The following is a 16,140-nucleotide window of genomic DNA, read 5'->3' as shown; positions in this document are numbered from 1 at the left end:
AAGTATGCAACTATTTTTTTTTTTTCCAAATTTAATGTGTCTTGGAGGTTGTTCTCTAACATTATATAGACCTGGCTCATTTTTTTCATGACTGTAAAGAATTGCATTGTGTGGCTGTGCCTTTATTTAACCAGGGCCTTGTGGATAGACAGTTTGTTTACATTGTTACAATGAATATTTTTGTGCATACACCTTTACTCACATATGTATATCTGTAGGATTAATACACATTTTCTTAAATTAAGAGGATTATATGCTTCTTGATGTTTTATATATCCCAATTTCTGCCAGGTGTAGCATCAAGAGGTATTAAGATTGTAGCTAGCACACACCCAGGGTCTCTACCTGCTTGTTTGGCATCCTGAATCTTCAGGTGCTAGGACACTTGTGGGCCAGAGGTGGCTGTTCCTTCGAGAATGTCTAGTTTTCTCTCTCATCTGGGCCAAGAGAGCTGGCCCTTGTCAGTGACCTCTAGCTTCCGTTTTAAAAGACTTGATCTTGTTAGGCTCTTCTTAAAATTTTCTTTCTTATTGAGTAGAAAGTGTTTCTGAGGTTGCTAAGGTGGAATAAAGTCCACTTACCTACATTTTAAATGATTTAGTAAGCTGGCACCCATCATTGCCAAACGCCGAACCCCCAAAATCCAGGAGCAGTATCGCAGGATTGGAGGTGGATCCCCCATCAAGATGTGGACTTCCAAGCAAGGAGAAGGCATGGTGAAGCTGCTAGATGAGATGTCCCCGCACACAGGTAACATGTTTCTTAATGAACATCTTATTTAGTAGGTATGAAATTTCAAAACACTGCTGGATGCCGAATGCTGCTTTGTGTCCCGGCAGCTCTCGCTTTGTGGAAGTTCTGTGGATGCTCTGTCACTGTGTTCTCCACATCTTCCCCTGTGCTTGGCTGCTCACCTTTCTCTGTTACGTCCTTATGCCCCAGATAGAAAAGTTCAAGCTCGGAACATCAGTTTCAAAAGGCAGTTTGAGGTGTGTGTTAGGTTGAGCTAGATTATGAGAAAGAGACTGCATACCTGGAATAAAAGACGCATATGTCACTGCTCTGGAAAGACCATCTTTGGGGAATGGATCGAGGCTGCAGCTATTGCTGTGCCCTCCGTGGATAGCTGAGTATCAGATCAAGGATCGGAGCCGAGTTAGCTCGCTGTGGCCGCAGCTGTGTGATGGAGCAGCTAGCGGCAGAAGCACTGTCGCGAGGCATCTGCAGGCCTCGTTGGAGGTGGCACGAAGACTGTGCCCTGTCTGGGTGGCTCGGTTGGTTGGAGTGTCATCCCGTGCACTGAAAGGTGGTGGGTTCAGTTCTCAGTCAGGGCACATAGCCAGGTTACGGGTTTGATCCCCGGTCAGGGCATATGCAGGAGGCAACCAATTAGTGTTCTCTCTCATGTTGATGTTTCTCTCTCTCCCTTCTCTCTATAAGATCAAGTAAAAAATAAATAAATAAAAAGAGGATTGCACACCTCTGACAACTGTCCTCTGAAAACCTCTAACGGAATAGTAATGTGCTGAATGAAACACTACACAAATGAACTGTAAGTGCCACATTTAATCACATTCGAGACACCACTGCTGTACAACATATTATTGTTTTTATGTAGTACTGAGACACAAAAAACTGCCAGTTAATTTTATGACAGCATATGTTGTAGGTACAGACAAATACGAGAAATACTAAAACAAAAACGTGCATTTTAGGACACGTGAAATACATTAATTGCAGATACCATTTAGGGCTTCAGGATCAGGAGTGTGACCTTGTGGGGACCTTCAAGGAGAGCGGGGGCTAGGCAGGACCAGCAGCTACGCTCTGAGAAGACAGCGCTAAGCGTCAGCTTGAGCCGCTCTCAGAAGCCGGTTCCCATCGCACACAAATACGGACAAAGGCCGGAGCCCTCAGCAGATCATCTCACTTGGAAAATTGCTCAGTTGTGCTTCTGAATATTAGGTTTGCTTCCTGCCTTTACTTGTGGCTCAAGGGCATTTCTTATACAGTTCAGCCACACATGCCACAGTGTATCTTTTAAAACGTTGGGTGAGGGAAACTTGGCTGACCTCTGCTCACACCTACTTGATAGAGAACTAACTCTAGTCATTAACAGTTTATCATGATAAAAGGTTGAGCATGAATCAGTTCTGCAATTGTCTGCTGTCTTCAGTGGAAAAAGGAGGCGGAAAGAGGGCGTTTTTTTTGGTGTTGCCGTGTTAGTGTTGTGCCCATCACCGTGAAGGGCCCTAGTGGAGCTGGCAGACGTGATAAAGGGATGCAGACGGAGGGCATCCTTCTCACCGCCTCCTCTCTGGTGGGGCTGCTGGGCCGTCCAGGCCAGACAGGCCGGCGGTGGCCTCAGCCTCCCAGGTTGGCCTGAGGGGAGTCTTATGGAATGAGCTGGACTTGACCATGTCCCACTCCCTATCAAACATTTAAATATGTTACTCTCTGATCACTTAAATAGGTGGTCATTTAGCACAAAGAGAGGAAGTTACAAACATCCCAACTGTAGGATTAATTATTCCCTGCTTTGGTAGGGACCTAAACATAATATCCATTTCATATTTTCATAGTCAAATTGTTGAAAGAATCATTTAAAAACAATAAATTATTAAACCTTCCATCTTATAGAGACATATTTAAAAAAGCTCATTATTCGTTAACATTGGAATAAGTTTAGGGTGTCCATGAAGCACCAGTCAGCTCAGTGGCTTGTCTGTCCAGTCAGTAAATTGTTACTAATGTGACAGGAAATTACCTCTTCTCCCTTCTTGTTCCAGTCACTCACCCATTGGATCACTCACTCACCCACGCTTTCATCCATTGAGTCCCACATCCATCCATTCTTTTTCCATCCAACCAACCACCAGATGTCTATAAGCACGGACCACATTTCAGGTATAATGATGAGGGTTAAAGCGGTGAATAAGTCACATCCTTAACATCATGGAGCTGAGTTTCCTGGTCGTTTTCACTGAGGCAGGGAGTATATTCCCTTGAGGGCTATTTTTGTTTTTCTGGCTCTTGGATGCTTGTGCAGGGCCCGGTCTGGGAGGGCTTTGGTACTGAGGACCCTTTGGAATATCATCATGCCCTGTGGCCCACAGTTGGCACCCTCTGAGGCAGGCAAGTGAAGTGATTGCTTTCTCCTGCATGGCAGATGACATCTGATGTTTTCAGCAGTCCTGGTTGAGGGGTGTGGTAGTGGCATTTAATAGGCCCAAGACTGCTCCCTCATTCCTTCATCAGGGGCCCACTGCGTGCCCCGCACTATTTGATGCTCCTGTTCAAAGTTGAAAAGCATGGTGCCTAGTTACAAAAAACTTCCAGCCTAGTGGGGTCTTGCTTCTGCAGACCAGTCCGCTTAAGGGGTAGAGAGGAAATCTTTTGCAGAATTATTGGAGTCATGCTGTACAGAATTTGTATCAAGGCTGGTGATCACATAGTGTGGAATAGGAATCATGGAATAGTCTCAAGGGCTGGAAGCTGCTTTGGGGGAACTTTGCATTGAAGACCAGGAAGATCACCAGATGTGGCTCTGTGACTCCCTCGGGGGCTCGCCCAGATGCCCTGGAAAGAAGTTCCTTGTCCTACTCACCGAGGGGACCTGGGCTCGGCCACGAAGAGCCAGGAACTCCTTGGGTAAGAATAGCAGTCAGGCCCTGGCCAGTTTGGCTCAGCGGTTAGAGCGTCGGCCTGCGGTCCGGAGAGACCCGGGTTCGGTTCCCGCTAAGGGCACGTACTTCGGTTGCAGTTTGTCCCCAGCCCTGGTTGGTCGTGCGGGTGGCAGCCACTCGATGTGTCCCTTTCACATCGATGTTTCTCTCTCTCTCCCCCTTCCTCTCTCTCCCTCCCACTCTATCTGTACAAAAAATGGAAAAATATCCTCGGGTGAGGATAAAAAAAAAAAAAGAATAGCAGTCAGCTCCCTCCCCACTCACTGCATGCTGCGTCTCCTTCTTGCTGTCTGGTTTCTCTGTTTCTCCCTCTCTTCATCTCTTTCTTATTCCTCCTCCCTGCTTATACTTTCTTTCCTACAAAATTATACATTTTACTTTTTTTTTTTTTTTTTATCCTCACCCGAGGACATTTTTCCATTTTTGTTCAGATAGAGCGGGAGGGAGAGAGAGGAAGAGAGAGAGAGAGAAACATCGATGTGAAGGGACACATCGAGTGGCTGCCACCCGCACGACCAACCAGGGCCGGGGACAAACTGCAACCGAGGTACATGCCCTTAGCGGGAACCGAACCCGGGTCTCTCTGGACCACAGGCCGATGCTCTAACCGCTGAGCCAAACCGGCCAGGGCTATACATTTTACTTTTGAACTATGTTTATTTGTTTATTTCTGCTTGGAAAAATTCTCTTTAGGCAAAAAAAGTGTTGATTACAGATAAAAATATTTCATGCTGTGTTTTTTTCAGAGAAGTATTTGTTGCTTGTTAGCCAATATAGAAATTTCGAGACTTGCACTGTCTTTGCCTAGAATTGACTATTAAGGAATACAGTGAGTTATAGGAGGGACTGTAACTGGGAATTGGTTTCATATGAACCATGTTGCACTAATTTAGGGAATACAGAAAGAAATGATGAGAAGTGTAATCATTTAGTGAAAAGTCTATATCTGAAATGCATTTTACACATTATAGTTTAGTTATGGAGATTGTGACTGCTTCCAATGCAGCTCTAAGTAAGTGCTACTCAGTAACATAATTCCATTGTTATTTCAAGGATGCTTGTGGGGAGGAGTGCGGGTTCTTACAGACGAGCCGGCTTCCCCACTCCGGGTGGATGACTTCAGGCCGATTCCTTACCCATTGAGCCTCATCTTGGAAATGGGCATGGTGACAGAACCCAACTCATAGGATCATTGTGAACATTAAATAAGAGAATCCCATAAGGCGTGATGCATGGTCTTTGACAAAAATTCAATAAATGTGTGCTTTCATTATTATTTATCTTGGACGTTGGGTTCATGATCTGATACAAATTAAAAACATTATGCTCTCTGTTCAATCTCACACTTTTTTCTCAAAGAGTCATGTACAAATTAGATGTCTGAACTATTGTACATGCTAAATTAATGAGCTGGAAATTAATGAAGTTTTACTGTTTAAACATCCAGAATTCTCTGTTCCATTTTTTCTTTTTCTAATTTCCACCAAGGTGTGTCCACTGGGCAGCTGCTCTGAGGGTAGACTAGGCTAGGCCAATGAGTCGAGTGTTTTGGTCTTGCTCTGGCAGATGTGATACCCGCCAGATGTGGTGCTGTGAGCATCTAGGACGCTCCTCCCTCTTCCTGTACCTGGGCAGCCAGCTGCAGTGTGAAACCCATCCCAGCAGGAAACCTTAATGAGCACCTGCTATTTCCTCAGGATAATCCCAACCACAGAGAGCAGAGTGCGTTGTCATTTTCTAAGTGTGTGTTTGCAGGCCTTCTTCAGCTGAACAGTTTAGCAAGCCTTATCTGTTCTTTCCAGAGTATTTCAGTCTCTCTCACTTCAAAGTTTGGTCACCACCCTGCCTTTATCTGCGAAGGCAGCCTCACTCCCTCTCTTAGTCTGCAGTATCGAGGAACTCCCATACCCCAGGCATTTAGGCTGCAACATTTCAAGGTGGAGAGAAAATGTGAGAAGGTGTTGGACCCGCATCATCAGGGAATCTTACTCTGTCAATCTGCTATTAGTATGTCTCAGAATAGATGAGAAAGCCAGTGCCACTTCAGCCGCACCTTGGGTCGCCAGCTGTTCCTTAAACATGGATTTGCTGATATTGTGGTTGTTGTCAGTTTTAGGATGAGCCACATAATCTTTGAACAATCAGTCATTTGGAGGGTCATGTCCTCCAGTGGGTTTAATCGCAGTTCACCATATTTTACACAAGAGAACATAATATTGGTGGCTTAGAAGGACAGAAAACTTACACCCATTCCTTCTTCTTTTTATGTGGTCCCCAACCAGAGAATGTCCAATCAGACCATCCTTCCCATGCACAGACATGCTTGTATTTCCTTTCAGTATTCTGCACCTGTTCTTCGTAACATGCTCCATTGATCCATGGTTTCTTGGGTCATGTTATTGAGGAGTGTGTGTGTGTGTGTGTGTGTGTGTGTGTGTGTTTGATAAATGTGTTTGTCTTTTCCTAAATTTAACCTAAATGTTTCTTATGTGGCAATTTGGTGTTATATTCTTAGTTGCAGCCCCTGCTAATGGTTGGACAGTAACATTATCTTGGGGTTTATTTACTATAATTTACTGCTTATATAGTATATTCTCATATCATCCCTGAGTGTAAGTCAGGTGTAATCCTATGAAAAAACAAGGAAATAAGTCTGGGTAACTTTAGGAAACTCTGAATTTCATGATTTTTATGAATGCCTAAGAGTTGTGCAGTTGTAGATGCTTTTAAAATGTAGGGAAAAATGATTCAGGAGGACAAAAGAGATGGAAGAGGGAATTGGTAGGGTCATGGGGGAAGGAACACAAAGGCACAGCTGATGTGGGCCCTTGGGTGCCAAGAACAATTATTTTAAATCCCACTTGGAACCTTCAATTTAAGCATTCTTGTTGAGTGTTTTTCCTGTATTAGAGGAGGAGAGTCATTTCGATCATTTGTTACCAGTAAACTTGTATTTGTATTGAGTGTCCCAGAGCTTTTATATCAACTAGGTGACCTGGGGCCCGAGGGCACAGGAGGAAGAAACTTGGGTGGTGGAAGCGGGTGGGTGGCAGAGAAGGAAGGAACATGGACTGTGGGATGGGCACCCAAGGACATGCTTAGAGAGAAGAAATGAGACAGACAGACAGACATTGATGTGAGAGAGAAACATCCATCAGTTTTCTCCCGTATGTGCTCTGACCGGGGATCGAACCTTCAATCTTTCGGGACACAGAATGATGCTCAGTCAACTGAGCCACTCCAGCCAGGCGAAGCTTGAGTTTTAAAAACCATTGTGCTAAGTAAATATGTGTGTAGGTGAGAGAGGAGGATGGTCCCAGATGATAGTGATTAAAAGTCCACGTACTAGCTGAAGACTGGATGGGATCCAAGGAATATTCTAAACTTCCTCACATTATCAACGTCATAGGAAATTAGGTTAACCGTTCTTTGTTTTGGACATTGTATTATGTTTGGCGACTCAGAGGAATCTATATAAAGATTAATACCTTCTCCTTTCCACACATGCTTCCTAATAGCCCCTCACAAATACTATATTGGATTCCGGTATGTCCACCCTTTAACAGAAGAAGCAATTGAAGAGATGGAGAGAGATGGGCTTGAAAGGGCTATTGCTTTCACGCAGTACCCACAGTACAGCTGCTCCACCACAGGTAAGGGCTTCTCTTTACAATGGAGTGCGGAAGGAGAGGATAAATCCTTTGTGATTTGAATGGCAAATCCAGCCTGTCTGCTTTAAACTCGAGAGTGCAGGTCAGTCCATTTGAAATCTCATGGTTCATCTGTCCCTTGAGTTATTGGCTGGTCGGCTGAGAATTACAAATGGTGGCAGAAGGCAGTGGCCGCTAGTGTTTACTGCTTTAATGCAGTTGTATGACGGACCAGGAGTGAACCTTAAGCCACTTTCTATGTGTGTGTAATAAACCTGTTTTTATGGCTACCCAAATGTAGCAAAGGTGATCAGTGTCTGCCCTTGGAAAGTAGAGGTGCCCATATCACATTGGGGATATTTGTATGTTTTTTGTTATGCTTCAGTTACTAGTTAAACCCAAGACCAGTTTGAGGTTCCTTCTGCAAACTAGAATTGTAGATTTTGGAAAATATTGCTGCGTATTATCTCCTATATATTTAACAGGAGGAGGAGACTGATCTGCGTTTGCCGATCCCTGTCTCATTAATCAATCGTAGGTGAAGCTTCTGCTGTTCACCCACAGATACATTTGTTTGTATTCTGTTTCAAGGATTGGGGTCAGCACACTTGTACTCCCAAATTGCTTTTGGATATTAGTGCATGTTATTTCTATAACTATAAGGAGAAACAGAAGGCTACTAGAAGACGTATTCAAAGCCTGTTTTGTTTAGGGCACCTATGAAAATGCCTGAGTTCTCAAGAGATTGAACTGTGATTGCTTTTGGAAATGTACCTCTACAACTTTAAAATGTCTGATAAAATGTTATTGGAGAAGGAATCAGATTTCATAAATGTCTAAGCTATCCTTTTGCCTTGCTTTAAAAAAATATATCTCAACATGTAAATGTCTGCTCTCAAAATTAGACAACTTCAGATGGCCCTCACCTTACCTGACAAAGGATTGAATTGGGTTTCATTTCAGAGCCGGCTCTGTTAGTGTGTTCAAAACGTCCACGTCTGCGCAGTGTTTCTCCTGCACTTCGTGTGTAAGGGCAAGCACTCCTCACCTCGGAGAGGGAAAGCCTTTGGGACGCACATTCACTCTGAGGCCACCAGAGTATCATTCATCTGTTACATCTTTTGGACACACGCAGTGGCAGAGCCCATATATTCTGTATATCAATCACAAGCTGTTTTTTTAGTTCTATTTTCCTCTTAATTACTACTTCTCGTAGTTCATGGACTGTTTCTGAGTGACCCAAAACAACTAAATGTGGCTTCCAGAAGTCCTTTTATACATCTGAAAATGCTGTTCACCTGTAAAATGTGGTTTGCAATGTGAATATAGTGGTGACTACTTTTTAATTTCCAAAGAGACTCAGTTTGGATTCCTCTGATTCATTGTGTGCTACTCACCAAAGTTGTCAGCCTAAGAGTATTCCTTTGATTTAAATAGGGCTCTGTCCTGACTAGCATTTTAAGTTGGAAACCTGATTAACAGTTCTCATAGTTAGGGAAACCAGTGGGTTGGTGTTGGGAAGCGTGAACTGTTTTGGAACTCTTGCTCTACGTTAAGATGGAGGTCGAGGCTCTGTGTTAGGATCAGTTTCATAGGACTAAGGCTTGGCGCCAGGTCCAGCTCCCCTAGGCCAGGTTAAACTTGCATTGGATTGGTACCATCATTTTCATGATTTCCATCTCTTCCTTGGAAATACAAGTTTTGTTAGGTTACCTGTAAGGTTTTGATGTCTGTTTAATGTATTCTAGGGAATAATGCTAATTTTGTAAAAGCAGATAAAAAGAGTGCTGGTAGAGGCCTCAACAAGCTGCTGTTTTTTCTTTCTTTCTTTTTTCTTTTTATCAACAAACTATTAAAAAGGATGGTTATAAAGCTTTTATTATAATGTGGGAAATATTCATCTCATAATATTAACTAAAATGCATAAAATACTCAGGATACAAAATTGCATATAGACTAAAATTACAATTTTGTAAAGCAAAACAGCTAAAAAGAAAAATAACTGGAAAGAACTCTGCTAGACTAAAACAATGACTGTATCGGTGAGCTGGATAATGGCCTGCTGCTTCTTCCCGTCTTCCCACTCTGCATTCGCTTCATCGGGCTGACCACCTTCAGAGTGGGGAAAGAACATTTCAACACGCCTTTAATTGTAAGACTTGGTCCTTGCAAATAACGGTGCTTGTATTTCATAAACCCACGGCCATCGTGTTTCTCACTAGAAATGACCTCAATGATCTTTGAAAGGCCGTTGAAATTGATTGCTTTTTAGTGATCTTCATTTGCAGGGTAGTGAAATCTATATGCGTTTTAGAGTATTGAAATGATTGTAATTAGACTGATTCAATATAGAAGCAGTTGTCTATTTTGAACTTAGAATCACTGCTTTTATTCGTCTTTTTTTTACTTTTGACATAGTAAATAGGCATCAACTAAGTGGCCCCTGTGTTTTCAGGTAGCAGCTTAAATGCCATATACAGATACTACAACGGAGTGGGAAAGAAGCCCGTGATGAAGTGGAGCACAATTGACAGGTGGCCCACGCACCCCCTCCTCATTCAGGTAAGCCAGCAACTACCAGCACCGTTACCCCAGCTCCTGTGTGGGCCGGGTTCCTCGCCCGCCTCTTCACAGGTGGCCCTCGGAGCCTCACTGCATTCTTGCTTAAATTATATGTTGAGGATTAAAAAAAAAGATCGGTGTCTTGATTTATTATGACAAGAGAAAATACATTTAAAGATGAAAGGTTAGACTCTTTTCTGTCTTCAGGTTAATACTGCTAGTCACCAACCATAGCAGAATTACATTTTAGGTTTTGTGTTTCCCAATGACCAGAAGACTGTTACAGATTATACAAGGTGTTTCTGCTAATATAAATCCTCCATTTTCTAAATCCTTTAAAATGTCAAAAAATTTAAAACTTAAAGGCAATATATTTACCTGTTCTGAGACATGAAAATAAATTTAACATTTCAGCTGAGACAGTTTCATATATTAGAAGAAATTTCAAAATTCTACACAATTTATAATTTATATTAATAGATGCTTGATATTAGAAGAATAAGTGAAAACTACAATTCTAAAGCCAATGGCTTTCTGTTTTTAATTTTATTTTTCAACTACATTTTACATTAGTGTTTGTTTCAGGTGTGCAGTGTAGAGGTTCGGCAGTCATATACTTTACAGAGTGGTCCTCCCAATATTTCCAGTACCCACCTGGCACCACACATAGTTATTACAGTATCATTGACTGTATTCCTCCTGCTGTACTTCACACCCCCGTGACTGTTTTGTGACTACCAATTTGTACATTTTAATCCCTTCACCTTTTTCAGCCAGACACTCAAACCCCCTCTCTTCTGGCAACCATCACTTTGTTCCTTGGTATCTATGAGTCTGTTTCTATGTTTGTTTTGTTCTTTAGATTCCACATAAAAGTGAAATCATGTGGTGTTTGTCTTTCTTGGTCTGACTTATTTCACTTAGCATAATACCCTCTATGTTCATCCATGCTGTCAAAAATGATAAAATAGCTTTAATTACCTTTTTTTTTTCCTCACCCGAGGCATTTTTCCATTTTTTTGTTCAGATAGAGTGGGAAGGAGAGAGAGAGAAACATCGACGTGAAAGGGACACATCGAGTGGCTGCCACCTGCACGACCAACCAGGGCCAGGGACAAACTGCAACCGAAGTACATGCCCTTAGCGGGAACCGAACCAGGGTCTCTCTGGACCACAGGCCCACGTTCTAACTGCTGAGCCAAACCGGCCAGGGCTAATTACCTTTTATTTTATTTTTTTTAATAACCTTTTTTACCCTTTGAATATGAGAGTGCTATGTATGGTAAATACCCTGAGTCATGCAGGTATAGTTTTGTTCTGTTGGTGGAAGTTTCTGCCTTTGAGTTAGTTGAGGCAGGAGAAATACTAAGCGATTCAGATTTCACCAGTTTGTGTTTTCATTCCTTGGACATTCTCTGACTGGCAAAATACCAGCTTAACACCTTTTTTAAAAGCCTGGAATCACTTAAAATCTCTAACCACTAGATGGTGCTAGACATCGTTAAAAGCTGGCCAGCCCTCCCCTGAGCAGACCACGTTCCTTAGACACGTAGGAGAAGTCAAAGGTTAACCCTTTGGTTGAAATTTAGTTTTACGTAAAGGGTGAAAAGAAGACACCTTCCCTCAGAAGTGGGTGTAGTCTCTGTGCCCCCCTCGTTTGCTCTGCTGCTGGGTCCAGTCGGCACCTCCTGAAGCCACACCATGCCCTGGCTCTCTTCCTCCTGGAGGCTTGGACTGGAAACGAGGGGTGTTTCGGGTCAGCACTGACATGTGGTAGTGGAGAACTGTGGGGTCTGCGCAGCATCTGCCTGCCCTGATCCAGGGAGTAATTAGATTTGCATTAAAATTCAGCCATTTGAAAAGGGTGGAAGCAGAAAGATGGAAGGGTCTCTTAACGGAGGAAGTCTCGTTCATAAAATGAAAGGGAATCTTAGAGGCATTTATCTGCCCTCCTAGATGGTGTGATTGAAGGCTCTGAGAGCCGCCTGCCGCTTTCATTCTGCTGAGGGATTGCTCGCAGAAAAGGCCACAGATGGATTTTAGGCGATTTAGGCAGCACTGGGACTTGCCCAGGGCTCCTCAGTTTGACGGTCTGCCGTAAGTCGCAACAGAGTGTTTCCAAGATGAGAAAAGGAAAATTACAAAACTTCTTTGGAAACAAAAATTTACACATAGATTCCATTCTTAACGTCATGTAGATTACATGAGAAGGAGATTTGCTATCTAGCAGAAATAGAAACAAAACAAAAACAACCCTAAACGTAGACCTTAAGCTAAAACTATAGTTAAAAACTAGAACTATAAATATTTTTAATGACTTTTCCTACTTATTATGGGCAGTAATTACTTAAAATAGTCATTTTACTACTGTTGCTCTGCTGTTGGAATAATTGGAGAAGATGGATGTTCCGCGCTCCCAGGTAGAGTTGCAGTGGGCCTCCTCGTCTGAGCCTGTGTCCGGAAGTGACCCTTTGTGAGCATCCTCAGTTTCCAAACACTGCAGAGACCACCAGAAATACTGGTTTCGTTTGTAGCGAATCCTATAAGTACATTGTAAATTTTGAGAAGGCAATTAACTTTCTAGGCACCATTTTGTGCCTTAGGACATTTATTTACCAATTTTGGGGGGTTCTGGAAAGATGAATAATATCTCAGTATTTATTGGGGAATAATTTTGCTCATCCTAAACTGGTATATATTCAAATACCAACAAGTATACATGTATACAGTTCTGCTAAGTTCTCCTATATAATGTTTTAAAAGCCTTTTCATTTGGAAATAATTTCAAACATGTAGAAAAGTTAAAAGACTAAGAGTAGTATAAGGAACTCTCATTTGCTCTTTACCTGGGTCCACATATTATTAATACTAACATTTATCTCTGTGTGTACATATATATGTTTATATATACATAATTTTTTTCCTGAGCCTTTTGAGATTAAGGTTTAAATATATACATACGTATATAAAATCACCCTTTCCACCTAAATAGCAGGGATATTTTTTTAACCATGATACAACATTCAACTTCAGTAAATTTAACATTGATGAATTTATCTAATCCATGTTTAGATTAGAATTCTGTCAATTGACCCGTTAATGTTCTTTGTAGCATTTGCTTTATAAGTGAAATGACAAAGAATGATTAAAGTGTAAGATGAAAGAAAGCCTCCTCAGATCTGGTATTTCAGCACCTATTGATGTGCATCGGAAAGTGCCAACTAGACGAAGGGAATTAACCGGTCTGGTCGACAGAGGTTTGGGGGAGGAGGCGGGCCTGCGTTCTAGCCCAAGTTCCGCAGATGTGACTGAAGGGCCCCCTCGTCGGTGCGTCTTTCCGCCCTCTGTGAATTTAATGGGAGTTTTACAACCTCTCATCTGTTGTTAGGAAGATTGACTCTGAGGACACTGGGCTCAGAAGGAAAAGGTCGTAAAAATAGATATTTTCTTATTCCTCTACTATTTCTGTCTAATGTATTTTAATGCAATATTCCTGAAAGCCAAACTAAGGAGATTTAGAAAGACCCTGTAAGCTGTTTTCCTGCTAACCGAGCAAATGAGAGGTCTTAAAACAACTTCTCCTTCCCATCTGCGTTTCCTTTCCATCTGGAAATGTGCCCTGTTCCTCCCGAGGGGCAGCAGACCCAGAGCCTTCACTTTCAGTGAGCCATTAGCGAGCTTTAGAAGTTTCCCATCAAATTCCCCAGGCCCCAGAAACCGTTAGGAGCCATTTTGATGATGAACCAAAGCAAGAGAGACTGTATTGTTTGCAATTTTTTAAAAAGAGGGTTTTGAGTTTTGAGGGTCGCGCTGACATTTCTGGTGTGGCTCTCATTTTTAAAACACTGTCTTCCTTCCACCTCTTCCTCCCCACTTGCTCCTGATCCTCCTTTCTTGGTGTTTCTGCAGTGCTTTGCGGACCACATTCGGAAAGAGCTGGACCATTTTCCACCGGAGAAGAAAAGCGAGGTCGTCATTCTTTTTTCTGCTCACTCACTGCCGATGTCTGTAAGTAAGAACATTGTGTTGGATGGCCTCGTGGTAGAGGGTTTCTGAATGTGTAACATGGACCCCGCTTCCACAATCTCAGACCTAATGTGGTGCTCATTTAACGCGACTCACTTCTTAAGACCTAATAATAGCTCATTCAAAAGATAATATTTATAACCTATTTTACTGTATACAGATTATAATTACATGAAGATGTATTCACATAGAAGGATTTTTAATAAGTGGACAGTGAGAAGAAGATCACTCGTACCTGCCTGATGTTTCAGCGGGGAGAGGCACAGGCCCTCCATTCAGACTGAGTGCTCTCGGTCTCAGACTCATTCTTTTGTCCTCAAGACTTGATGGGGGCTACCTGAATTCTAAGAAACAATTACAGGGTTTTTTTTGTTTGTTTTTTTTTAAATCCTCTTCCCAGGATATGTTTTTTTTTTTTTTCATAGATTTGAGAGAGAAACATTAATTGGTTGCCTCCCGTAGAGGCCCCCACTAGGAACTGAACCTGCAACCTTGTGGGGTATGGGACAATGCTTCAGTTAATCGAGCCTCCCGGCCAGCGCACAGTTAGGCTTTAACTTGCTCAGACTAGGACCACGCTTTGGCGGGCTAATGCAGAGTGGGTAGGGACAGGAACGACCCAGCAAGTACGCCCTGTGCTACATGGAAGTGCTGGGACTAAGCAGCAAGTTTCATCGGCTCAGAACTAGCATTATGTCCTGCAGACATTGCTTTCAAAGCTGGAGAGGTGGAGAACTTCATTTTCTTAGGTGTTATCAAGGTTTTAACTCCAGGGTTAATGGAGTTAATGTGAGTGGGCGTCTTCTAATCATTCTTGACTGCCACCTGGTGGTCACCGGGGTCGAGCCCTTTGCAGCTTTTCCACTCCCTCATTTCAGCTAAGCAGTTGCCATTTCAGCAGTATGTGGCCCTGGAGATCAATTTCTCTCTCCTGGAAGCCTGCCTGTGTTATTTGAACAGGTTCATAGTCTCTCTTTCTGGCGTTATGCAAATCCTCTTCACATGTCCACCTTCCTTCTTCACCCTCCTCCTGTTTATAACTGTCCCAGCGCGATGAGGCCACGTCTGAAGTGCCAGAGGGGAGCTCTCGACCTGGGGGAGGAGGAAGCACATTTTTACACATGAACGTTTCCAGGTGCTGCCTTCTCTTTTCTCACCCTCAGCCCCACTTCTCTTTCCCCTCCAGGACTGAGCATGCTGCTTCCAGGTTTCTTTGCTGCCCAGGGTCCTGTGTGGGACGAGTCATGGGCCGAGGAAGGGGTGGGGAGCGTGGGATTGTCGAGGAAGAAAACTGATGCAGCAGCCTCTTCTTTTCCCTACATTTCCCCCTTCACAGCTTTTTAAAAACGTATTCTTCAAAATAATTTTAGTCTTAAAGAAAATTTGCAAAAACCAGAGCCGTGTCCCCTTCATGTAGCTGGGCCTGACGTTGACGTCTCGCATCATCACAGCGCAGTCAGAGCTGAGAACCGAACCATGGTGCTCTTCCCAGAGCCCACCGCTCCTTCCACCGTGTCCTTTTTCTGTTCCCGGATCCAGCGCAGGATCCCACGTCACGCTCAGCTGTCTCCTCGTGTCCTGCAACTGTCCTTGTCTCCCTGACCTTGACATTTGTGAAGAGTGATTTTGTAGAATGTCAGCTGTTGTGTAGCATGCTCCTCCGGTTGGATGTGTCTGGGGTTTCCTCGTGATTACACTGAGGTTGTGCATTGCAGGGAAGGATACCCCATGAGGGCCTGTGCTTCTCAGGGCGTCCGCTCAGGGGTATGTGATGACAAGTGTGCCTTACTACTGGTGGTGTGACTGTTGGTCATTCATCTAAGGTGGTGTGTGCTGGATTTGTGCAGGTGTAGTGACTCTTTTTTAATCCTCACTCGAGAATATTTTTCCATTAATCCTTAGATAGAGCGGAAGGGAGGGAGGGGGAGAGAGAGAAACATCGATGTGAGAGAGATACACTGATTGGCTGCCTCCTGCGTGACCCCGACCTGGGCTGGGATGAACCTGCATGTACCAGGTATGTACCCTTGACTGGGAATCAAACCTGAGACCCTTCAGTCCACAGGCCAGTGTTCTAACTGCTGATCCAAACCTGCTAGGGCTACTCTTTTTCTTTTTGTAATCAAAAATATCTTCGGGGAGAGCCTTCGAAACTGTGCTGGTGTCTTATTTCTCAGATTTTTTTTGCCCCATGATTTTAGCACCATTGGTGTATC

The 16,140-nt window shown here is 43.2% G+C and overlaps 1 protein-coding gene across 4 annotated transcripts in view; it reads left to right on the top strand.

Annotated features, from left to right (window-relative positions):
- Nucleotides 1-16,140, top strand: part of FECH (ferrochelatase) — a 39,595-nt gene that overhangs the window by 16,672 nt on the left and 6,783 nt on the right. For 3 of the 4 annotated variants that reach the window (XM_036244196.1, XM_036244197.1, XM_036244199.1), the window contains 4 exons: nt 602-750; nt 7,205-7,339; nt 9,792-9,898; nt 13,808-13,906. In XM_036244196.1, coding sequence (XP_036100089.1) covers nt 602-750; nt 7,205-7,339; nt 9,792-9,898; nt 13,808-13,906 — 490 coding nt within the window. The remainder of the gene's footprint in view (nt 1-601; nt 751-7,204; nt 7,340-9,791; nt 9,899-13,807; nt 13,907-16,140) is intronic. The other variant, XM_036244198.1, reaches the window with a different exon arrangement.

Source organism: Molossus molossus, unplaced genomic scaffold, assembly GCF_014108415.1.
Source record: "Molossus molossus isolate mMolMol1 unplaced genomic scaffold, mMolMol1.p scaffold_m16_p_6, whole genome shotgun sequence".
Classification (NCBI taxonomy): domain Eukaryota; kingdom Metazoa; phylum Chordata; class Mammalia; order Chiroptera; family Molossidae; genus Molossus; species Molossus molossus.
This window is presented reverse-complemented; position numbering and strand designations above follow the sequence as displayed.